The following is a 24524-nucleotide window of genomic DNA, read 5'->3' on the forward strand; positions in this document are numbered from 1 at the left end:
AGCTTTAGCCTTGAGAAAGTCCAAGGACAGTGCTCAGACCCTGAGCTCAAGCCCAGGACTGGCAAAAAAAAAAGAAAAAAGAAAAAAAATGGTCTGACTCAACCCAACTATTTAAAAGTTTTTGTTTGGGCTGGCTGCTAGTGAGTCATTCCTGTAATCCTAGCTACTCAGGAGGCTGAGTTCTGAGGATCATGGTTGGATGCCAACCCAGGTAGGAACCATGAGATTCTTTATCTCCAGTTAATCTCTAAAAACCCTGATGTAAAGATATGGCTAAGTGGTAGAGTGCTAACCTTAAGCAAAAAATGTGAGAGACCAGTGCCCTGCTCCTGAATTCAAGCCCCAAGATCAATAAATAAATAAAAATAAGATAAACATTCAGATACTTTTTTGTGCAATTAAAAAAAATTACAGGTGGCTCACATCTGTAGCTACTAGCTATGTAGCTACTCCAGAGGCTAAAATCTGAAGACCACAGTACAAAACCAGCCTAGGCAAGAAGATCCGTAAGACTCTTACTAACTACCAAAAAAAGCCAGAAGTGGAGCTATGGCTCAAATGGTAGAGCACTGGCTTTGAGCAAAAAGCTTATAGGCTCAGGGACAGCTCCCAGGTCCTGAGTTTAAGCCCCAGGTTAAGGCACAAAAAAAGAAAAAAATAAAACATGATTGTTACTCTTCCTTATCTTTTTTCTCAGTAATTTAGTGCAGATCACATAGCAACTTCATTGTTTTGATTATATATTAATTTTTGTGTTTCATATATATATATATATATTTGTCTCTCTACAGGCAATTTGACACCTCACTTGCAGAGTATCTTTGCCAAGAGTCCCATTTTTGATGGGGTGATACTTCCTCAAGTTCAACACCCCCAAAATGCAAGGAAAAAATACCCAAAGCTTAATGGATTGTTAGCAGATATGGTTCATGTATGTTAGTAGATTAAGTAATTATTTGTGAAAAATTTGTAGAAGCCATAATACAAATTTAAAAATATTACTTTAATGAAATTCCAAAATAAATTGAAAGTAATGTTAATTTGTTGAAAAATTACAGAAAAGCTAGGCATGGTGACTCCTCCCTGTAATCTTGGCTACTCAGGAAGCTGAGATCTGACAATTACAGTGGGAAGCCAGTCTGGAACATAACGTCCTTGAGCCTCTTATCTCTAGTTTATCAGAGTACTGGAAATGGAGCTGTGGCTCAAGTGGAAGAAGGATAGCTTTGAGAAAAAAAAAAGACTAGAGGACAGTGTTCAATATTTATTTGAGTTGAAGTTGAAGTGCCAGAACAGGCACAAAAATAAAACAGCTGGGCCGGTTTAACCTAATGGTAGAGTGCTTGCCTAGCATGCATGAAGACCTGTGTTCCATTCCTCAGTACCACATACATAGAAAAAAAGCAGAAATGGTGCTGTGGCTCAAGTGATAGAGCTCTAGCCTTGAGAAAGCCCAAGGACAGTGCTTAGTCCCTGAGCTCAAGGCCCAGGACTGGCAGAAAAAAAAATTTAAAAATAAAACAGCTGGGTGCCAGTGGCTTACACCTGTAATCCTAGCTACCAGGGAAACTGAAATCTGAGAATCTCAGTTTGAAGCCAATCTGGGCAGAAGTTCCTGAGAGACTTTTATCTCAAACTACTCAAAAAAGCCAGAAGCCATGCTAGAGCACTACTTGCCTTGAGCACAAAGAAGCTTAGGGACAGTGTCTAGGTCCTGAGTTCAAGCCCCAAGACCAGCAATAAATAAGTAAATAAGTAAGTAAACCGGTTATGGGAAGTTGTCAGGTGCTCGTGGCTCACTCTTGTAATACTAGTTACTCAGGAGGCTAAGATACGGCAGATCACGGGTCCAAGCAATCTTGAGCAGAAAAGTCCAAGAACTCCATTCTAAAAATGATCACCATAAAGCTGTGTTGGAAGATTGACTCAAATGTTAGGCTAGCATGGTGAGCAAGCAACTCAGCTGCTCACATTGGGTTGATAAAAGAATCAAATAACTATTTTCAGTTAATTCTGTGCATCTTTAATCTTTTTTTTTTTTTTTTTTTTTTTTTTTTTTGCCAGTCCTGAGCTTGAGCTCAGGGCCTGAGCACTGTCCTTGCACTTTCTCAAGGCTAGAGCTCTACCACTTGAGCCTCAGCACCACTTCCGGCTTTTTTTTCTATGTATGTGGTACCGAGGAGTCGAACCCGGGTCTTCATGCATGCTAGGCAAGCACTTTAACCACTAGGCCAAACTCCCGGCCCCTTTAATCTTTTTTTAAAGTACTAGGGATGAAGCCCAGGGCCTTGCATGTGCTAAGCAAGTGCTCCACCTTTGAACTCTACTTCTAAACCTCCTATTCTCTCATTTACAGCAAAAAATCAAAAAAACAAAACAAAAAACCCAAAAAACACAGACTGACCTTCGTTTTTGGCTAGAATCACAAAGCATTTAACCAGTAATAGAGCTTTTCAAGTACAAATTTCATAGGGAAGTAAATAATCAAGACATACCTAGATCTACTTTTTTTTTTCCAGTCCTGGGGCTTGAACTCAGGGTCTGAGCACCATCCTTGGGCATTCTCAATGCTAGCACTCTACCACTTGAGCCATAGCACCACAGGAGCCACAGTACCAAACTGGGCTTCTGTGTATGTGGTACTGAGGAAGCAAACCCAGGTCTTGCTAGGCAAGCACTCTATGATTAGACCATGTTCCCGGCTCCATCCTAGATCCAATTCTACCTTTCAAAAACTGTTTTAGTATTGGGTAATTCTTTTGTTGTTGTTGTTGCGCCTAGGGCTTGAACTCTGGGCCTGGGCACTGTCCCTAAGCTCTTCAGTTGAAGGCTAGTGCTCTACCACTTTAAACCACAGCACCATTTCTGGCTTTCTGGTGGTTAATTGGAGATGAGTCTCCCAGACTTTCATACCTGTGCTGTCTTTGAACCACCATCCTTAGATCTCAGCCTCCTAAGAAGCTAAGATTACAGGCGTGAACCACAAGTGCCTGGCATAATTATTATTATTATTATTTTGCCAGTCCTAGGCTTGGGCTCAGGGCATAAGCACTGTCCTTGGGTTTTCTCAAGGCTAGAGCTCTACCACTTGAGCTTTAGCACCACTTCTGGCTTTTTTCTATGTATGTGGTACTGAGGATTCAAACCTGAGTCTTCGTGCATGCTAGGCAGGCACTCCACCACTAGACCAAACTCCCAGCCCCCTGGCATAATTCTTTAACAAATAAATTTTACCCTGTTAAGAATTCACTTATTTTGTAAGTGGCACTATGTCTCACGGGGTAGGGGAGGTAGCCTTAAGCTACCAGGCCTAGAGTTCAAGTACAACAATTGACCCCCCCAAATTTTTTTTCACTTATTTTAATAGGTAATTTTTTTTGTCGGTTGTGGGACTTGAACTGAGGGCCTGAGCCCTATCCCTGAGCACTTCAGCTCAAAACTATTGACCTACCACTTGAGCCATTGCACGCCAATTCTGGTTTTCTGGTGGTTAATTGGTGATAAAAGTCCCACAAACTTTTGTGTCCAGGCTGGCTTTGAACTGCGATCCTCAGATCTCAGCCTCCTCAGTAGCTAGGATTACAGGCATGAGACACCAGCCTCCAGCTCACTGGAATATATATTCTTATGTGTGTGTCATAATAACCCCTCCCATAGAATGGATATATGCAAATAAAAGCAACTCAGTTATTATTGAAGTATTTTTTTCCTTTCTAGGCTTGTTTACAAATTGATCCTGCTGAGAGGATATCATCTCATGATCTTTTGCATCATGAATATTTTACTAGAGATGGATTTGTTGAAAAGTAAGCATATTATGAATGTAGTATTTTTAGTGTTCTGTAATAAGAAATATTGCTAGCCTAAGAATTGCTACATAAATTAACATTAAAAAGCATGTACTTTATTAAACATTTATTGAGTTACTGGGTGTGAGTGGCTCATATCTAGGATCACAGTTCAAAGCCAGACTGGAGACTGTTATCTCCAGTCAGCCAAAGAAAATTCAGAAGTAGAACTCTAGGTCAAGTGCTGGAATGATGGCTTTGAACACAAATGCTCTGGGACAGCACCTTTGCCTTAGTTTTTGTTTGCCAGTCCTGGGGCTTGGACTCAGAGCCTTGTGCTTTTTCAAAGCTAGATCTACCACTTGAGCCACAACACCACTTCTGGCTTTTCCTGTGTATGGGGTATGAAGGAATCAAACCCAGGGCTTCATACATGCTAGGCAAGTACTCTACCACTAGGCCATGCTTCCAGCGCAGGGAAACCCTGTTTTTGAATTCCACATTGTCTATTATATGTAGGCTCAGTGTTGATTGAAATTAGCCATAATTGTTTTAAAAATGTTTATATTTGGGCTTTGAAAAAGATAGGAAGGGCTGAAAACATGACATAACAGTAGAACACCTGCCTAGTTAGCATGAGTCCCCAAGTTCCAATCTCAGTACTGCCTGCTCCCCTAAAAAGAAAAAAGAAAAGAACGAAAGAGAAAGAAAGAAAAGATTCTCATTAATTATAAAGTCATTCAGTTCACTTATGGACATGAACTTGGAAAAACATATGTCAAATTAAGGTTAAATATAAAATAGATATAGAATTAAAATTAGATATAGAAAAAAATCTGGGAACTGCCATTAGAATAAATAGAAAAAAGACAAAAATGAATCTTTGAGAGCAACTAGCTCTTCAAGAATGAGAGGAATTTTGCTGTGAAAAGATGAGGTAGTACTCTATTGATGAAAGTGCCATTGAGGGGCCGGGAGTTTGGCCTAGTGGTAGAGTGCTTGCCTAGCATGCACGAAGACCCGGGTTCAATTCCTCGGTACCACATATGTAGCAAAAAGCCAGAAGTGGTGCTGTGGCTCAAGTGGTAGAGCCCTAGCCTTGAGAAAACCCAGGGACAGTGCTCAAGCCCTGAGCCCAAGCCCAGGACTGGAAAAAAAAAAAAGTGCCATTGATAAAAGCTATCAGTAACTAAAGAAATTTGCTTCCTCTCAATTCTATTAAATTAAAATGATAGCTGGGTGCCAGTAGCTTACTCCTGTAATCCTAACTACTCTGGAGGCTGAAATCTGAGGATCAAGGTTCAAAGCTAGCCTGGGCACAAAAAAATCCATGAGATTCTTATCTCCAGTTAACTCACCAGAAAACCAACCAGAAGTGGCACTGTGGTTGAAGTGGTAGAGCACTAGCCTTGTGCTGAAGAGCTCAGGGACAAAGCCCAGGCCCAGAGTACAAACCCCACAACTGACAAAAACAAAAATAAAAAAAACCTAAAATAATTCCTTTGGTACTTAAGTATTAAAATTTTACTATTAGCTGGGCATCTGTGGCTCATGCCTGGCTACTCAGGAGATCTGAGGATCATAGTTAAAAACCAGTCCAGGTAGAAAAGTCCCTGTAAGACTCTTATTTCCAATTAATCACTCAAAAACTGGAAGTAGCTGGGCGAGGTGGTTCATGCCTGTAATCCTAGCTACTGAGGAGGCTGAGATCTGAAGACTAAGGTTCAAAGCCAGCCTGGGCACAAAAAGACCTGAGATTCTTATCTTCAATTAACCTCTAGAAAAAACGGGAAGTGGGACTTGTCTCAAGGGTAGTGCAGTAGCCTTGAACTGAAGAGCTCAGGGACAGCGCTCAGGCCGAGTTCAAGCCCTATGACCCACAAAAAACAAAACACCTGGAAGTAGTGCTGTGGCTCAAGTGGTACAGTGCTAACCTTAAGCACAAAGAGGCTCAAGGACAGCGCCTAGACCCTGAGTTCAAGCCCCACAACCCACACACACAAATAAAGATTTTACTATTATGGGTAAAATTGCCTTGACTTCAAACTTTTAAACCTTCAGAAAATGTCTGGCTAAGGACTTTTCCTTTGGTAAGATGCCTCTTTTGTGGACCTTCTTCAGTGGAAGGGAATTTGTTTTGGGACAGTCTCACTGTGTATCTCAGGGTGGCCTCACACTCAAGATGCTACTGCCTCTGCCTTTAAAAAAAGTAAAACCCTGAGCTAGGTGGTGGTGGCTCATACCTGTAATCCTAGCTGCTCAGGAGTTGGAGATCTGAGGACTGAGATTTGAAGTCAGCCTGGGAAGGAAAGTTTTCACACTCATCTCCAATCTGCCACCAAAAAACCAGAAGTGTGGTTCAAATGGTAGAGTACTAGCCTTAAGCACAAAAGCTCAAGGACCTACGTTCAAGCCCCAGGACTATCACACACACACACACACACACACACGCACAAAAATCACCAAATTATACCATTGCTTGGCATGGATTATAACTATACAGCATTATTTATGCTGTACCTAAAATGTACATTAAATGATTAAATTCTTCAGTAGAGATAAAATATATAATTAAAAAGTTCATTATTTGATATTGTTTGTTTTTTTTCAGATTCTTACCAGAGCTGAGAGCTAAATTACTACAAGAAGCAAAACTCAATTCAGTTATGAAGACAAAGGATATTCCTAAAGAAAATGAATTTGTGAAAGAAGAAAGAAAAACAAACTTTAATAATGCGATGATAAACAATTCACACTTTGGAAAGGTACTTTAGTTTTCATTTCAACTGTATTCTAGTTAGACTCGAGAGATAAAAATAGCTGTTCTGATGACTCACTCAGATTTTCAATCTGTCCAGGAAACAGAAAAAGAGAAAAAGAGTAAGGACATCAGAGTCAGAGTTTTTAAAATCAAAGGAGGAAAAGACGATACCTCAGAATTGAAAAAGTTAGAGTCTGAAGGCGTTTATCATCAACAGGAAGTGATTGACAGTGCTCGAGCTCCATGTCTAGACGCAAAACCTGTAATCATTGACCCACCAAGTCCTGTCAACCCCAGCACTAGCACTAATGCTATGAAAGAAGACTCATATGCTGGAGGCTGTATGAGTATGCCACCCATCAACCTTACAAACAATAATTTGATGGCTGCAAACTCCAGTCTAAATCTCCCTCACTCTAATCCAAGGTGAGCTACAACAGCAGAGACCTAAGTCGTACAGTGTTCCTGCATATGGCATTTTAAAGAATTGTCTTCCTGGTGTCTGTGTGTAAATTCAATTTGACAAACATCTATTGAAATTACAATTATATAACATGACTTACTGAGTAATTTTTTGTCACTGTTTTTGTTTTTTCGGTCATGGGGCTTGAACTCTGGGCCTAGGCGCTGTCCCTGAGCTCTTCAGATCAGGGCTACTGCCTTACCTGAGTAGTTCTTATGAATGCTATGGAATTAAATTGTTTTGGCTGTAAACATATTTAATTTTTCAGAGATGTCTCTAAGTTTTGGAAATTTTTCATTAAAAAAAAAAATCCTTAGTGGGCTGAGAGTGTGGCCTAGCAGTAGAATGCTTGTCTATCATGCACTCATGCATGAAGCCCTGCGTTTGATTACTCGGTACCAGATACACAGAAAAAGCCAGAAGTGGTGCTATGGCTCAAGTGGTAGAGTGCTAGCCTTGAGCAAAAGAAGCTCGAGGACAGTGCCCAGACCCTGAGTTCAAGCCCCAAGACTGGCCAAAAAAAAAAAAAAAAATCCATAGAAAAGTATCACCTGTTTTGAATAAAAATGATTTGTCCTTAGTTCTGGTACCCATGTGTCTTATGTCTTAGTCTTCTCTTACTTGCTATGACAAAATATCAGAGGTAAGACCATGCCCTTTTTTTTTTTAATGGGTCCTGGGACTTGAACTCGGCCTAGGTGCTATCCCTGAGCTCTTCCGCTCAAAGCTATCACCCTGGGCACTGTCACTGAGCTTTTCAGTTCTAGGCTACCACCCTACCTTTGAGCAAAGCCTCACTTCCCTTTTTTCCAGAGGTTAATTGGAGATAAGAGTCTCAGGTCCTTTTGTGCTCGGGCTGGGGGCTGGCTTTGAAGCTTGATCCTCAGATCTCAGCCTCCTGAGTAGGTAGGATTACAGGCAAGAGCCACCACCCCCGGCTAGACCATGTACTTTTTATAAGGAAAAGAGATGGCACTTGGTACTTCTGAACTAACAGTTGTTTTTTTAGTACTCAGTGTTCTAATTGTAGATTCTATGATATAACTTACTTTTTTTTTTTTTGAGACAGGATCTCACCAGGCTAGCCTTGAACTTTTGATCCTCTTTCTTCAACCTCCACATCCAGGAAAAGATTATTAGACTTATTTAGTTACTTATTTTTTCAGTCTAAGTTTAAACCCATGGCTCTGTACATGCCAAACAAATGCTTTACCTCTGAACTATATCCCCAGTCCTGTTTATACTTAAACTAAAACAAATACTTCTGGGGAGTTCTAATAACTTCTCATTTATTTTTAAATAATAGGTTAGGTGAAAGAGCAAAAAAGAAACAAACTACTGGACAAGTTATATCTAATACCAGACAAGAGGACACAGGTCCAACTCAAGTAAGGAAAGAAGCTAGTCATTAAAAAAATGGCCTTTTTTAATATCGCCCCTTTTTCCTTTTCTCTGTCTCTGGGCTCTGATGTTTAAAAAGACAATATGCTTTTAATTTTTCTCTTTGTATGGCTTTTTTTCCTCTGTGTGTCTTTTTGTTGTTGTTGGTCATGAGGCTTGAACTTAGGACCTAGGTGCTATCCTTTAGCTTTTTTTTTTGTCAGTCTTGTGACTTGAACTCAGGGCCTGGGCATTGACTGAGATTCTACCACTTGAGCCACAGCATCACTTTTGGCTTTTTCTGTTTATGTAATACTGAAGAATCGAACCCATATATGCTAGGCAAGCACTCTACCACCAAACCACATTCCCCGCCCTACCGTAGCTTTTTCATTAGAGGCTCAGGCTGGCTTTGAACCATAATCCTCAGATCTCAGCTTTCTGATTATAGGTGTGATCCACCAAAGCTCAATTTATGTCTGTCATGTTTATCTCTCTCTCTCTCTGTTTCTCTCTCTGTCTCTGGCACTGGTGGCCAAACTCAGGGCTTCACACAAGCTAACCGCATGCTCAACCACGGAGCTGCATTGCCAGCCCTCTTTTGTGTGTGTGTGTGTGTGTGTGTGTGTGTGTGTGTGTGTCAGTCCCAGGGCTAGAACTCAGGACTTGTCCTTGGGCTTTCTCAAGGCTAGAGCTCTACCACTTAAGCCACAGTATCACTTATGGCTTTTTTTTCTATGTATGTGGTACTGGGGAATGGAACCCAAGGTCTTTGTTCATGCTAGGCAAACACTATCACTTTCTACCTCCCAGCCCTCTTTTTTCTAGATAGGAATATAGATCACATTTTTAAAGCATCTTTCTTCCATGTAGCTCAGTTTTAGTTAATTTGCTATATCATAATTTGATATATAGCATGTGACCTACCTAGCAAACAACTTATGCCTAAGTTCAAAGCTTAGTACCACTACAAAGAAAAAAAAATAGCCAGGCCCTGGTGGCTCACACCTGTATTCCTAGCTACTCAGGAATCAGATCTGAAGATTGCTGTTCGAAGCCAGCCTCAGAAGGAAAATATATGAGCCTTATTTCAATAAACTGCTCAGAAAAGGCCATTATTGGTGTTGCGGTTCAAGTGGGAGAGTGTTGCCTTGAGCAAAAGAAACTCAGGGACAGAGCCCAAGCCCTGAGTTCAAGCCCAGGACCAGAAAGAAAAAAAGAAAAAGACAAAAAAATTAACACAAAAAGTTTCCAGATAATGACTGAACAAGATGTTTTTTTCTTCCCTTGACTTTCCTGGGGTCCAGAAAACATAACATTAAACATATTAAAAATAAATTATTGATAAAACCAAACTGAAGCAATTATTCCAAGGTCATGTACAATGAATAGTATTAAAATTAAAAGTAAGATTGTGTTTCTGGAGGTTAAAACTGTATTCTCAGTATACTACATATAGTGAAAAAATTGCTTTATAAAGCTTTTCATGGAGTTTGATGTGCTTATACATTTAATGGTATTCTACTTTATTTTTTTCTCTATTTTTGTTTGTATGTATTAGTGTATTTAGAGACAATACTGCTATGTGGTTTAGGCTAGCCTAGAACTCACAATACTCCTGATTCCGCCTCCTGAGTTCTGGCATCCTAGACTTTAATCATCATCATCATCATCATCTCCTCCTCTTCCTCCTCCTCTTCCTCCTCCTCCTCCTCCTCCTCCTCTTCCTCCTCTTCCTCCTCTTCCTCTTCCTCCTTCTCCTCCTTCTTGTCAATTTTGGGGCTTGAACTTAGGGCTTGGGCATTGTCTCTGAACTTTTCTGCTCAAAACTAGTGTTTACCACTTTGAGCCACAACTCTGTTTCTGGTTTTCTGGTGGCTTATTGGAGGTGGGAGTCTCATGGACTTTCCTGCCTGAGCTGGCTTTAAGCTCAGATCCTCATATCTCAACCCCCTAAATAGCTAGGATTATAGGTGTGGGCCATCGGCTTTAATTTTCCTAATTATGAGAATGATTGTTCATTGGCTGGAAATGTGGTTTATTGGTAGCATGCTTGCCTAGAATGCATAAAGCCCTGGGTTCAATTCCTCAGTACACATAAACAGAAAAGTCTGTGTCACTATGGCTCAAGTGGTAGCTATCCTTAAGCAAAAGAATCTCAGGAACAGTGCTCAGGCCCTGAATTGAAGCCCCAGGACTGGGGAAAGAGAGAGGTGTGGGGGAGGGAATAATTGTTCTATTTTACATCATCCAAATGAATAGCAGTTCTGAGATTGTCACAGTTACACAAAATAGTTACACTATTTTTAAAAATCTATTTGTTTAGAACCAAATGGAGAAGGGTGTTTTTAATGAGCGAACAGGTAAAAATGACCAAATAACAAATGGGAACAAAAGGAAGCTGAATTTTTCCAGATGTGACAGGAAGGAATTTCATTTCCCTGAATTGCCATTAATACAGTCAAAGGACATGAAAGGTACATATTTATTATATGACTTCACAAATTTCTTTATAAATGATACCATTTACAGAATGTTTTGCAATATAACTTTAATTTTATACTGTGATTCAGGTCAAAAAATAGTAAATTGCTGAGAAAATAGTAAATTTCTGTGTGTTACTTAATTATTTCGTGTGTGTGTGTGTGTGTGTGTGTGTGTGTGTGTGTGTGTGTTTGTGTGTTGTGCCAGTACTAGATCCGATTTAGCTTGTGACTGGCACTCTACTTGAGCCACATCTGCAGTCCATTTTTTTGTGCCAGCGCAGGGGCTTGAACTTAGGACCTCAAGCTGTTCTGTCACTTGAGACACACCTTCACTTCCTGCTTTTAGGTTAATTCAAGTCTCTTGGCTTTGTTGGCCCTAGCTGTCATCTCGAACTTGAACCTCAGCCTCCTGAGTAGCTGGGATTACAGGCATGAATCACTGTTGTCCTGCTCAGTCTAGCTTTCAGCTAGTTAATTTTAACTAAGAATCTCAAAGGTTTATTTCCCTGAGCTGACTTAAAACTGAGGTTCTTAAATCTCACCCTTCTGAGTAGCTAGATATGAGCCACTAGTACCCAGCTTTATTGTATTTTCATTAGCATACATTAGTTGTACAATTGGGCTCTTTGGGATATTTCCATACATGCATACAATCAACCAATCCCATGTATTACTTCCTCCTTATACCATCTCCCTTCCCCAAACAATTTCAGCAGATCTCATTTTTCTATTTTCATTCATGTAAACTGTTTTCACTAAAATTCATCATCATACATCCTAATGGAGATAGTGTCACAAAGGCATCTTCCTGAAAGGGTAGCATTTTCATTAGCTTAACGGTGAACTTTCGAGACATTATTTGAGGATAGTAGTTTTTTTGTTGTTGTTGTTTGTTTGTTTGTTTGGTTTTGTTTTTGCCAGTCCTGAGGCTTGAAGTCAGAGCTTCTTTTGCTCAAGGCTAGCACTCTACCACTTGAACTACAGTGCCATTTCCAACTTTTTCTGTTCATGTAGTACTGAGGAATTGTACCTAGGGCATGCACTCTACCACTGAACCACATTCCCAGTCCCTTGAGGATAGTAGTTTTAACTCAGTAATGTGACCTGGAATAAGTCACTTCCTTTGTTGCTCTGTGATTATTTGTCACTATATTAAACTAAGAGTGTTACATGTGTTTTAGACATTAAAGGATTTGGTAGGTTAAGATTATAAATTTGAGATTTATCTTAATATTAAATTTGTCTTAGAATTGAAACCCATTTATTTTTGTGCTAAGTAAATGTTCTTATCTTTCTTTGAAGAATAGTGACACCTTGTGAACATGTGATATAATAGCAAGAATGTAGTACTTGGACAACTCAAGAGAATTTATTTGGTCTACTCTTAACAGTTTTATTCAGAACAAAAATGAAATAAAATAAATTTTTTTAACACTTGATTGACTTTGTAAATTATAAAACAAATATTTATTACCATGCTTTACTATTGCAACGCCTTATTTAGTCCTTTGGAATAAACTAAGAAAATGACTTTAATGGACATCAGAATTTCCATTTGAAATTCTTGAAAGGAAAGTAAGTTCTTATGATAGGGATAACAAATTTTCATTGTTTTGTATATTTTTGCAAAAGTTAAACAGATAAAAATGCTCAAGAGGGAGTCAAAGAAATCAGATTCACCTAAAATATCAACTTTACTTAATGTGGATCAAAATCAAGAAAAGTAAAAGGTAAAATGTTTTGTTTATAGCTTTTAATGTTATTTAAGGTCCTTGACTGTATAAATGTAGGCATTACTATTGAAAAGCTATATAAAATTTCAAACTTCACAGTCTTTAAAATCTGGAACTCTCTATATTTTCATAAAATAATCAGTTGCTGAAAATTTCCAGAAGTTATTTTTGGGCCAGGTGCTAGTGGCTTATCCAGGAATCCTAGATGCTCAGGAGGCTGAGATCTGAAGATTGTTGTTCAAAGCAGGCATGGGCAAGAAAATCTCTTGAGAGTCCTATCTCCAATTAATCACCAAAAGCTAAAAGTACAGTTGTAGCTCAAGTAATAGAGAGGTAGCACAAAAGAGACAGCACCCAGACTCTTGAGTACAAACCCCAAGTCTACCACTAAAAGAAAAATAAATGAGGTTTTATAGACCTCAGTTATCCAGCACACTGTGAAAAAAATGAATTCTTAAAGCTTTATATCATTTTTAGGATAACTAAATAAGTAGGGAGGGGAAAACTTTTTTGTTCACATCTGGGTCTTTAAAAAAGGGGTTGAAAGCCAGACAAGGTGGCTCACTCCTGTAATCCTAGCTACTCAGGAGGCTGAGATCTGAGGATCACAGTTCAAAGACTACCCAGGCACTAAAGTCTGAGAGACTCTTATCTCCAGTTAACCACTAGAAAACCAGAAGTTGCACTATAGCTCAAGGGTTAGGGCAGTAGCCTTGAGCTGAAGAGCTCAGGGACAGTGTCCAGGCCCAGAGTTCAAGCCCCACAACAACAACAACAACAATAACAATAACACAAAAGGGTTGGATTTCTGTGGCTCATGCCAGTAACCCCACCTACCAAGAAGGCTGAGATTTGAGGATCACAAAGCAAGCCTGCGCAGGAAAGTCCAAGAAATTCATATCTCTACTTAACTACCAAAAAACCAGAAGTGGAGCTGAGGCTCTGGTGTTAGAGTTCTAGCCTTGAGCAAAAAAATCTCAGACAATACCCAGGCCCTGAATTCAAGCTCCAGGCATGCATGCACTCACATGCATGCTTGTAGCACATACAAGCACACAAAGGGTGAACCCTAATCTTAGTTACTTTGGAGGCTGAAATTGGGAGGATCAAGTTTCCAGATCAGCCCAGAGCCCAGATAAAAGTTTACCAGATCCTATCTCAACAGAGAAAGCTGTGTGTGTATGCTTGCTATCTTATCTACGACAGGAACCATACCAAAACTATCTCTCCAAACTAATCAGAAGCCAAGTGCTGGTGATTCACATCTGTAATCCTAGCTACTAAAGGAGGGTGAGCTCTGAGCATTGCAGTTCAAAGCCAGCTTGGGCAGGAAACTCTGTGAGACACAACTCCAATTAAACACCAGAAAGTGGGAAGTGTAGGTCTGGTTCAAGTGATAGATCACTAGGCTTGAACATAAAATGTCAGGGGCAGCACCCAAGCCCTGAGTTCAAGCCCCAGACCAAGACAGGAAACAAAAACAACAAAACCAAATGCCAGGCACTAGTGTCTCATACCTATGATCCTAGTTACTCAGAAGATTCAAAACTAAGGGTGGACAAATTACCACCAAAACAACAAACATGATAGGGAATTGCAACTTACTCTTCTGTTCTTGGCTCTGCCATTGACTTTTACAATTACTTTAAGTAGATCCAAGTATTTTCTAGATGAACATTCAACTCCTTATATATCATAAGTATCTACACAGAAATCATGCATGACTTTCATGACTAGGGAGAAACTCTAAATTACTGTGAATATATAACTTAAGCAAGAAAGAAGAGAGTGTATAACAAAGTCTTTAGTTTGTTTTTGCTAAGTAGTTTCCTTGTACCTTTACAAAATAATCCCCAGGTGCAAAGTACAGGTATTTTATCTCTGCCTGTATTTCCTTAGCCAAAGACTCAATATTTCCTCAATTAAGGACCTGTTTCTATTTACTTTTTAGAATACAGGAAATGCACAAACTGAAAGGAAGAGGAAACTGCAAGATGTAGAGTAGAAAATGCAGCAGCTGAAAATTCAGGGAATCCCAGAATCACTGTATGGCATTAAAAAGATCCTCTTTATTAATGTTGTGTACACAGAAATGCTGACTTAGAGAATCAGATGTATTGCATATCTTATATAGTTATGTGTATAATCACCTACATTTGTTTTAAAACTTATAATCTTTATTCATGTTTTCTTAATGCGAACATTAATTTTATAAAAACTGCCTGACTGATATATCCTAATAAAACTGCAGCTTACATTAAGTCATATAATTTTATTTGATCTTCTGTTATTTCAGGCATGTTTGATTAATGTTTATTCTTAGATTTGGTTCAGAACTTTACAATTTATAGGAAGAAAGGTTTTCTAGACATGTAATAAAAGAAGATCCCAATGTCTGGGAACACTAGATATTCCTGGCAAACAAGAATAAGCCAGGTGCTGGTGGCTCAAGCCCGCAATCCTAGCTACATTATGATTCACAGCCAGCCCAGGGAAATAAACTCTCTGAGAATCTTACCTCCAGTTAGCCACCAAAAAAAAGCTGGAAGTGGAGCTATGGTTCCAGTGGTAGAGCACTAGCCTTGACCAAAAAGCTCAGGGACAGAACCCAGACTCCCAAGTTCAAGATCCAGGACTGGTGCAAAAAAAAAAAAAAAAAAAGAATAGTTGATAAACATAAACTATTTGTTTGGGTCCACATTAAACATTCTGGAGCAGCAGAATGATGATTCATTGAGAGGTACAAATTGAACAAAGCAATGAAGCAAATCTTTTGGCTTGACCAGCATGTTTATTATTTAGCATATTACATGTAATTTAACATTAATAAAGTCCATGGTTTTGGCAGTGTATGTCTAAATTCTACTCCCTGGTTCTTACTAGCTTGGTTTCTAATTTTAGGGTGGAGATGACCATTGTGAGGAGAGGAATTTGAAGAGGAACTGATTTTTTTTTTCTGGTAGTGTTTTAAATCTTCTTTTCTTTTGTCTTTTAAATCTAGAAAATACAAACTGATAACTTTCCCCTTTTTGTTTTATGTACAACAGAAATGTAACTATAGCTGTTGTTAAGATAGCTATTCATTCAATCTGAATCAGCATCATACAACTTTTTTTGTTTCACCAGCAAAATAGTGACTGTTTCCTTCTCTTGTCTAAGTATTCTGTTGTTCAGATTCTTTAATTTGGAACTATAAAGTCATCTGTGTCCTCTCTGTCTACTTCTTTACTTGCCTTAATTACTGAGTAGGTAACATATCCTGCCACTGTATTTATACTGACCTCCCTCTGAGAATCACAGAACATCCAACGTTAGCTATCTCCTAGAATGCCAAGGCTTTCCAGAGTGAGTTTTCTTTTATTATGTTTTGGTATTGGAGTTTGAACTCAGAATTTAATGCTTGCTATGGAAATACTCTACCATTTCTGTTAATCCTCATTCCTTTTTGTTGTAGTTTGTTTGTTTGCCAGTCCTGGGGTTTAAACTCAGGGCCTGAGCACTGTCTTTGGGCTTTTTTCTCAAGGCTAGCGCTCTACCACTTGAGCAACAGCACCACTTCCGGCTTTTCTATTTATGTGGTATCGAGGAATCGAACTCAGGTCTTCATGCATGCTAGGCAAGCACTCTACCACTAGGCCAAACTCCTGGCCCTGCTGTAGTTATTTTTTTAATGGAAAGGCCTTCCTTTTTTTGTTCAGCCTAGATTTTGATCCTTCTACTTATATTTCCTAGATAGATAGCTGGAGTGATAGGAACATACCACCCTGCCTAGATTTTCTGTTGAGATGGTACTACAAAGATTTTTTCTTAGTTGGCTTTGAACTGCAATCCTGATCTTCACCACCTGAGTAGCTAGAATTATAATATAATTATAGTGTAAGCCACTATGCCAGCCTAATGTAAACTCTTTTTTGTTTGATTTTTGTTGTTGGTCATGGGGCTTGAACTCAGGACTTGGGCACTGTACCTAAGCTCTTTTGCTCAAGGTTAGCACTCTACTACTTGAGCCACAGCCACTTCTGGTTTTTTGGTGGTTAATTGGAGATACGGTCTCAAGAACTTTCCTGCTTTGAACTATAATCGTCAGATATCTGAACTGGCTTTGAACTACAACCCTCAGATCTCAGCCTCCTGAATAGCTAGGATTATGGGCGTGAGCCACCTGCGCTAACATCTATAGCTAACATAAAAACATGGTGAAGGGCCGGGAGTTTGGCCTAGTGGTAGAGTGCTTGCCTAGCATGCATGAAGACCTGGGTTCGATTCCTCGGTACCACATACACAGAAAAAAAAAAGCTGGAAATGGTGCTGAGGCTCAAGTGGTAGAGTTCTAGACTTGAGAAAGTCCAAGGATAGGGCTCAGGCCCTGAGCTCAAGCCCAGGACTGGCAAAAAACAAAACAAAACATGGTGAAGCACTTCATATGCTGGTTCAAGTCTCTTTTCCAGTTTCCTTCCTTCCTTCCTTCCTTCCTTCCTTCCTTCCTTCCTTCCTTCCTTCTTTCCTTTCTTCCAGTAGTGGGGCTTGAACTCAGGGCATGAGCACTATCCTTGGACTTTTCTCACTTGAGCCGCAGCACCATTTCCAGATTTTTTCCATGTATGTGGTACCAAGGAATTTCAGTTTGAAATTTTCCTTTAGCTTTTCTCTGTTCTCCAAAGAACATTTGGTTGTAGCAGAATATTTGTTGAAACTATATACATTCCTACATTCCTAGAGATTAATAAAAAGTGTTTATTGAATGAATATTTCCTTTTTATAAAAATCCATATAGTAGGGGGCTGGGAGTTTGGCCTAGTGGTAGAGTGCTCGCATAGCATGCATGAAGACCTAGGTTCGGTTCCTCAGTACCACATACATAGAAAAAAAGCACTGAAAGCGGTGCTGTGGCTCAAGTGGTAGAGCTCTAGTCTTGAGAAAGCTCAAGGACAGTGCTCAGGCCCTGGGTTTAAGGCCCTCCCTCCCCCCCCCCCAAAAAAGAAAAACAGCAACAGAAATTTCTTTTTTAAAGTCTCATGGACTTTAATGCTGGGGCTGACTTTGAATCATGACCTCAGATCTCAGCTTCCTGAGTAGCTAGGATTACAGGCATGAGCTACTGTGCCCCGCCCAGCTTGTTTTTGTTTGTTTGGGAGTTTTTTTTTTTGTTTTGTCTTTTTGCCAGTCATGGAGCTTGAACTCAGGGCACTGTCCTTGGACACTTTTTGCTTGAGGCTAGCATTCTGCCACTTGAGCCACAGCACCACTTCCAGCTTTTTTTTTTTTTTCCTGTGTATGTGGTACCAAGGAATTGAACCCAGGGCTTTGTGCATGCAAGGTGAGTACTCTATCACTAGGCTATGCTTCTGGCCTGGAGATATATATTCATGTGAGAGAGGGTCAGTAGCAGTTTTTCAGTAGATTTACCTGTGCTGATAGGATTGCTGACATTTAGTCCCTGAGTTTGATTCCCAGCACTGAAAATAATACAAAAATGAAAATTTAGGGGGGAAGGGAAACAAACAAAAGCATGAGAAGGGGTATCAATGTGCGAGAAGTAATGCACGGACTACCTGACGAATGTAACTGTACTCCCTCTATACATTACCTGGACAAGAATATTTAATAAAAAGAATATATATATATATGTAGAATTATCTTGCTTGACCACATTAAAACAAGAAGTAGGAGCAGGTAAATACAGCATTAGCAGGAAAGTAAAGAACATAGCTATTTGTATTAAACTCAGACATATCTAAGGTGCTTATAGAATTTGAACTACATAAATAAGCCTGCCTTATTTATTTTCATCACATGTGGTTTTGAGCAGGCATAGAAAAAAACAAACAAACAAAAACCCCAATGAATTGTGTGTGTGTCAATATGGGAGGCTTGAACTCAAAGCCTGGATGCTGTCTCTGAGCTTCTTTTGCTCAAGGCTATCACTTTACCATCACAGCCACAGATCTACTTCCAGCTTTTTGTGGCTAATTGGAAATTAGAGTTTCATAGATTTTTTCCTGTCCAGGCTGGCTTTCAATTGTGATCCTCAGATGTCAGCCTCCTGAATAGCTAGGATTACAAGATGAGCCATTGGTACCCAGCGAAAAAAAATAAATAAGGTTTTAAAAGCAAAACATTTTGGTTCCTGTGTGTATACTCCACAGCTCAATTAATGCAGAGCACCTCTCAATCAGTCCTATGCTATGGTCAGTTGTATTTAAATCATTGTGTGATCTGCTGAGTGATTTCTTCCTTCAATTTTCTGAAAATCTTCCTCCCCCCCAAAAAATGGGTACTCAGAAAACAATGTAAAAGTTAGTATGCTCATGGGATAAAGTAACATTTTTAAGGTGCATGTCTTTAGCAGAAGTTGTGTGGCATTATGGGAAGATTAAATCTGCGGTGCATCTGCAGTACAGCACTGAATTCTAGGCATCCTGAGCATGCATGGTTTTTCTTAGCTGTAGTCTCTTGAAGCCAAGATCAGGTGATACAGGTATGTGAAAGACTGTGGAGAAGAAAGAATACATATGGAGATGGAGGTTGGCTGGTACTGCTGACTTGTATCTGTCTTGTAAAGAGATCATAAGAGCCTGGGAGCTCTTTTTGTTTTGTTTTGTTTTCTTTTTGTTTTTTTGTCGGTCCTGGGGCCTGAACTCTGGGCATGGGTGCTGTCTCTGAGGCTTGAGCCCCAGAGCCACTTCCGGTTTTCTGGTGGTTAACCGGAGATAAGGTTCCTTAGTGCCCAGGATTGGCTTTGAACCGCAATCCTCAGATCTCAGCCTCCCGAGTGGCAGGATGACAGGCATGAGCCACTGTATCCATTTTTTTTTAAAGGCAGAAGAAAAAGTCTAAAATCCTATGTGTGTGTAACTTTTCATGGTATTATATCAGAGCCCTACCTTGTTTTTAAATGTAAAATCCATCATGGTCCTGCATCCACATAGGAAAATCCATTGAATGATGAACTGGGATTCTCCAGTAAATATTCTGATCCCATACTAATATACAGACCACGTGGACTGTAATAATGCAGACTGGTACAAAAATGTGCCTTTTCTTAACAATCCCCCCTAAACATAGAGGGCAATGGACAGCTGCAGATGGATGCGGAAAGAGGAATGAACTCTTATCTCCCCTGGGAATGAACTGTTCGGAGCTCTCTCCAGGAAGGAGAGGGTGGATGTGCTTCTAGGACACACCCTACACAGCATAATGGCAAAGTTCCACTTAAGGATATAATAGGTAGAGCCTGTAATACCTGGTTAGTCAAAATAAAGACTAAAAAAAAAGTTTTCCCTACACAAGGCGATAAATACTTAACAGTGTAGCCTGCCAGGAAAGGTAGACAAGTCACAGCTAGTACCAAAACAGCTATAAAAGTGTGACCTCGCCAGGCGTGGTGGCTCACACCTGTAAGCCTAGGTACTCAGGAGGCTGAGATCTGAGGATCAAGGTTCAAAGCCAGCCTTGGCACAAGAGAACCTGAGACTCTTATCTCCAATTAACCTCTAGAAAAAAAGGGAAGTGAAGCTTGGTTCAAGGGTGGGGTGGTAGCCTTGAGCTGAAGAGCTCAGGGACAGTGCCCAGGCTAGAGTTCAAGTACCATGACCCACACAAAAAAAGTGTGACCTCACATACTTAGAACAACAGCTAAAGAGTTTAAACGAGATACTCCATGTGGTGTTTCCAAAAGCCATAAGGTTGTTGAATAAAATGGCAGTGCTGAAAGTGGGGCCGCTCCCTATGAGGTCTTAGCCTGGGGGTCCCTAAGGCCTTCTGAACACCATTTAGGCTATTGCCACTAAAACTGGTTGTACACTAGAACTGGATGGCAAGTCCCTGTTGTGGAAGAGACTTCTTCACATGCTCTGGTTATCTGACAAAGACAAATGAAGCCGAGACCAACTGGAAGCTTCTTCCCTATTGGTTAGTATTCCTACTGCCAGAGGGCACTCCACAGGCTATCAGGAAAAATTGTCCTTAATGGTCCCCAAGTGTTACACCATCATCATGATGCACTGCGGGATGTGTCTACGAGTGCAGCAATGACTAAGGTGGGTGCAAGTGCCCACATTCTACTTGGATCTTAGGCCCACTCCAAAGAAGGGAATCCATATTTGGTTCTATATCCCGGGACAAAAACTGTTGCTAAAAGAGCCAGAAACCTACTACTGTTGTTAAATGAGATCTTATCCTGCTCTTTGGCTTTTGCCAATGCTTGCTTTAGTATTCCTTTGACCGCTGAGTCTCAGAACCAAGTCACATCTACCTGGGGTGGACAGAGTACTTCCCCCAAGGTTTCCTGCCCAGTTCTATTATCTGCCAAGGGATGATGGTTCAGGACCACTCCACCTTAAAAAAAGGCATCAACTGCACCTAATGGATGGGAGATGGAAGATTATTCCCACAAGATTACTGCTGTTGGCAGCCACCATTGAGTAGGACCTCTTCTTGCCATAGACAGTAACCACAGTGGCAACCCACAGCAAATCCAAACTACTGGGCTTCAAAAATTTCCCCTGTGCTATAGCCTTGAGCTGAAGAGCTCAGGGACAGTGCCCAGGCCAAGTTCAAGTCCCATAACCCACGGGGGGAAAAAAAATTCTCCTGAAAGCCAGATGCCGGTGGCTCATACCTGTAATCCTAGCTACTCAGGAGGCTGAGATCTGAGGATTACATTTCAAAACCAGCCTGCACACAAAAGTCTATGAGACTCATCTAATTAACCACCAAAAACAGAAAGTGGAGCTATGGATCAAAGAGTACGGCTCTAACCTTGAACAAAAGAGCTCAGGGACAACGTTCAGCCCCTAAGTTCAAGCCCCACAACTGACAAAAATAAGAGTTCAGAAGACCTCCATCTCAACTAATAAAAGCGGCGCATAGTATATTCTATAGGATTTTGGTCCAGGCTAGCCTAGGCATAAATATGAGATCCTATTTTTAAAAAACTATAAAACACTAAGGGCTAGGAGCATGACTCAAGTTGTATAGCACCTGCCTGGAAAGTACAAGACCCTGAATTTAAAGTCCAGTACTGTCAAAGAAAGAAACAAAGCAAAACCAGTTTGAAATTTTAGAATCTCCCATATAGCACTCCTTCTGAGCTGATCACTCTCCTGGACAATGCACTTTTGCCTTTCATTTTGCTTTGAATTATTTGGCTCCTGCTTAAATCTCCACTGTCCATCCTTGAATTTTTTTCTCTAATGAGACTAAGATCTTCCTGACTCTGGAACCAGTGACCAAAATCCAGTGACAGAACCATGCACAGCATGGCATCCAACCCCTTTTGTGCTATGAGATTCACTGGCAATATCATATTCGTATTATCCTAACCAGCCTCAGAGAACACTGAACCAGTTTTTATATTCACAAGTCAAGTTGGCAGCTCACAGGAAATACATTGAAAACCTGGCATGATTTTCTTCAGGAATAAAACATGGCAGTAAATCAGAAACTCTGACATAGATCTCTATCCTCAAAAGAATTTTCAAGAAGTACCCTGGGTAGCAGCAGAAGCCAAGTTAGTACTCTCATATTAGAGAATTAGAGGGACACTTAATCAAAGAGACTTCAAGAGAGGCCCAGATAAAAATAATAAATTGACTTTGACCCACTTTCTCAGTATGTAGGGTTTAATATCCTTGCAAGGACCTGAAGGAATATGGCAGATACACATGGTCAAATACAGGGCTCTAGGGAGCAGGAATAATTAATTCTATTTACCATCATTTCCAACTAGGGAGTTTTCCATTTCAGGGATACATCCTTGTATCCCTGAGTTTTGGAGAACTGGGGAGTCCTGATATCCAAAAAGTACACTCTTGCTAGAGGCCTGGAGCAAGAGTAACATTTTAAGTTACAATTATTATGACATCTTTGGATTCCCTGTGCACAGACAGTAGGAAGAAATAGAAAAGTCACCTTACTGGTAGGAGTAGTTTGCCTTGATAAACAGGAGCAGGTACGACTGCTGTTAGGAGAGGAGGATGGAGTGGCATATGTGTTTAACTTAATTACTCAAGTGTCTTCTGATGTTGCCTTGCATTGCTGGTAACTGGGAATAGAAAACGATAGCAACCTCCGACTGTGAATGGTATGATTACCAAGAATCTACACTCCCAGATGTAGGTTTAGTGTTAAAGTGATACCTGTGATGGATGGAATTCAGAATAAATGAGTGGTAGAGGTGAGAGAGAATGAGGACCAGTTACAACTCTGAGATCAACTTCTATCATAAGTGCTGTACATTTGTCTGATTATTCTTTCCTTCTGCATTTTCCCCTAGGAAGAAAAACACCATAGGAATCATGGAGGAATCCCTCTTCAAAATTTGAGAAGTGAATCTATTTGCTGCAAGAGATGACTATTTGGTGGCCTCCAAAATGTATACTATTTAGCTCTCTATGCAGAGCTTTAATTGACCGGTCTCAGCTGCTGGACTCTTGAAATTCACTGTCACATTTGAGTAGGGTCTGCACTTCTTACGTGTTAATCTCTGCTAAAGACTGAGTTTCTAAAGGCTAAACAGGCAGTCTTGGTCTTCAGAAATGAGCACGCCCTTTGCCTTCCTTCCATTCAGCCTTTCCTTCCTCTCCATAAGGGTCAGACCACTGTTGCAATCATAAAATTTCTAGTGTCCTCTGGCTCTTTTTTTCATTTTTACTTATAGCATTTACTTTAATAAATAAATCATAGGGGATCTATTAGATCTCCTTCTTGGCTTCTGCTTTTTGGATACCCAAATTCTACATCGGGTGAAATTTACAAGGCCAGCCAAAGAAAATCTTACAAGGATCTGTAAACTAAATGCTTCTTAGAGATATCATAATGCTTGGAGAAACCCAAGTTGTTTTTTTTTTTTTCTTTTCGGTCAGTTATGGGGCTTGAATGCAGGGCCTGGGCACTGTCCTTGAGGTCTTCAGCTGAAAGCTAGTGCTCTCTCTTTTTTTTTTTTTTTACTGGTGGTCAATTGGAGATGAGTCTCCTGGATTTTTTGCCCTGGCTGGCTTTGAACTATGATCCTCAGATCTCAACTCCTTACAAGCATGAGCCAACAGCGCCCAGCTGAAACCTACGATTTTGCCAGCCACTGTAGAGGGATCTTATTCATGTGGGGGTTTTGTTTCTATGTTTGGTCTTTTTTATTTTTCTTTTGGTGCCAGTATTAGAGTTTGAACTCAGGGCCTAAGTGCTGCTGTCCCTTGGCTTTTTCACTCAAGACTAGTACTTTATCACTTGAACCACATCCCCACTTCTGACTTTTTAAATTGAAAATAAAAGTTTTGTGGCTCAGGCCTGTAATCCTAGCTACTCAGGAGGCTGAGATCTGAGGATCAAGGTTCAAAACCAGCTGGGGCACAAAAGGACTGGAGACTCTTATTTCCAATTAACCTCTAGAAAACAGGAAGTGGGGCATGGCTCAAGGGTAGGGTGGTAGTCTTGAGCTGAAGAGCTCAGGGACCACACCCAGGAGCAGAGGTAGTGCAATTTGCTTGAGCTGAAGAGTTTACGGATAGTGCCCAGGCCAAGTTCAAGCCCTATGACCCACCTTTCTCCCCCCCTCCCCCCTCCCCCCACAAAAGAAGAGTTTCATAGACTTTCCTGTTCTGGCTGGTTTTGAACTGTGATCCTCAGATCACAGCTTTCTGAGTAGCTGGGATTACAGGTGTGAGCCACTGGCACCCAGATGCCAAGGAATTCAGTAGTGATCTCAGGCAAACTACCTTAGAATACAGACCACTTAAGATCTGCTCTTAACATAACTTACAAACATACGCTAATGGACCTAGGAAAGTCAATTTCCTATCAAAACAAACTTCAATATATAGGAAATTTGAAAAAAAAATTCCTAACAGTTATTTTAACAGTATGTGCCTGTCATCCAGTAACAAAAAATACTATACAATAGAACAACAGAACCAT

The 24524-nt window shown here is 40.3% G+C and overlaps 1 protein-coding gene across 11 annotated transcripts in view; it reads left to right on the forward strand.

The window, feature by feature from the left end:
• The window catches only part of Cdkl3 (cyclin dependent kinase like 3), a 38176-nt gene extending 14931 nt beyond the window's left edge, over positions 1-23245 (forward strand). Inside the window, exons 6-14 of one of the 11 annotated variants that reach the window (XR_016533059.1) lie at positions 792-931; positions 3718-3806; positions 6400-6553; positions 6647-6975; positions 8319-8400; positions 10719-10869; positions 12511-12608; positions 15513-15570; positions 22888-23245. Coding sequence is in view for 9 of the 11 variants with exons in the window: in XM_090320920.1 (XP_090177046.1) it covers positions 792-931; positions 3718-3806; positions 6400-6553; positions 6647-6975; positions 8319-8400; positions 10719-10869; positions 12511-12605 (1040 nt within the window). In the remaining 2 variants the exon portion in view is untranslated. Of the gene's footprint in view, positions 1-791; positions 932-3717; positions 3807-6399; positions 6554-6646; positions 6976-8318; positions 8401-10718; positions 10871-12180; positions 12270-12510; positions 12609-14562; positions 14658-15512; positions 15575-22887 lie in introns of those variants that run through there. The other 10 variants (XR_016533060.1, XM_090320920.1, XM_090320924.1 and 7 more) reach the window with 10 other exon arrangements.
• Positions 23246-24524: the final 1279 nt, after the last annotated feature.

The sequence above is a fragment of the Megascapheus bottae genome, chromosome 29 (genome assembly GCF_031878675.1).
Source record: "Megascapheus bottae isolate mThoBot1 chromosome 29, mThoBot2.hap1, whole genome shotgun sequence".
NCBI lineage: Eukaryota > Metazoa > Chordata > Mammalia > Rodentia > Geomyidae > Megascapheus > Megascapheus bottae.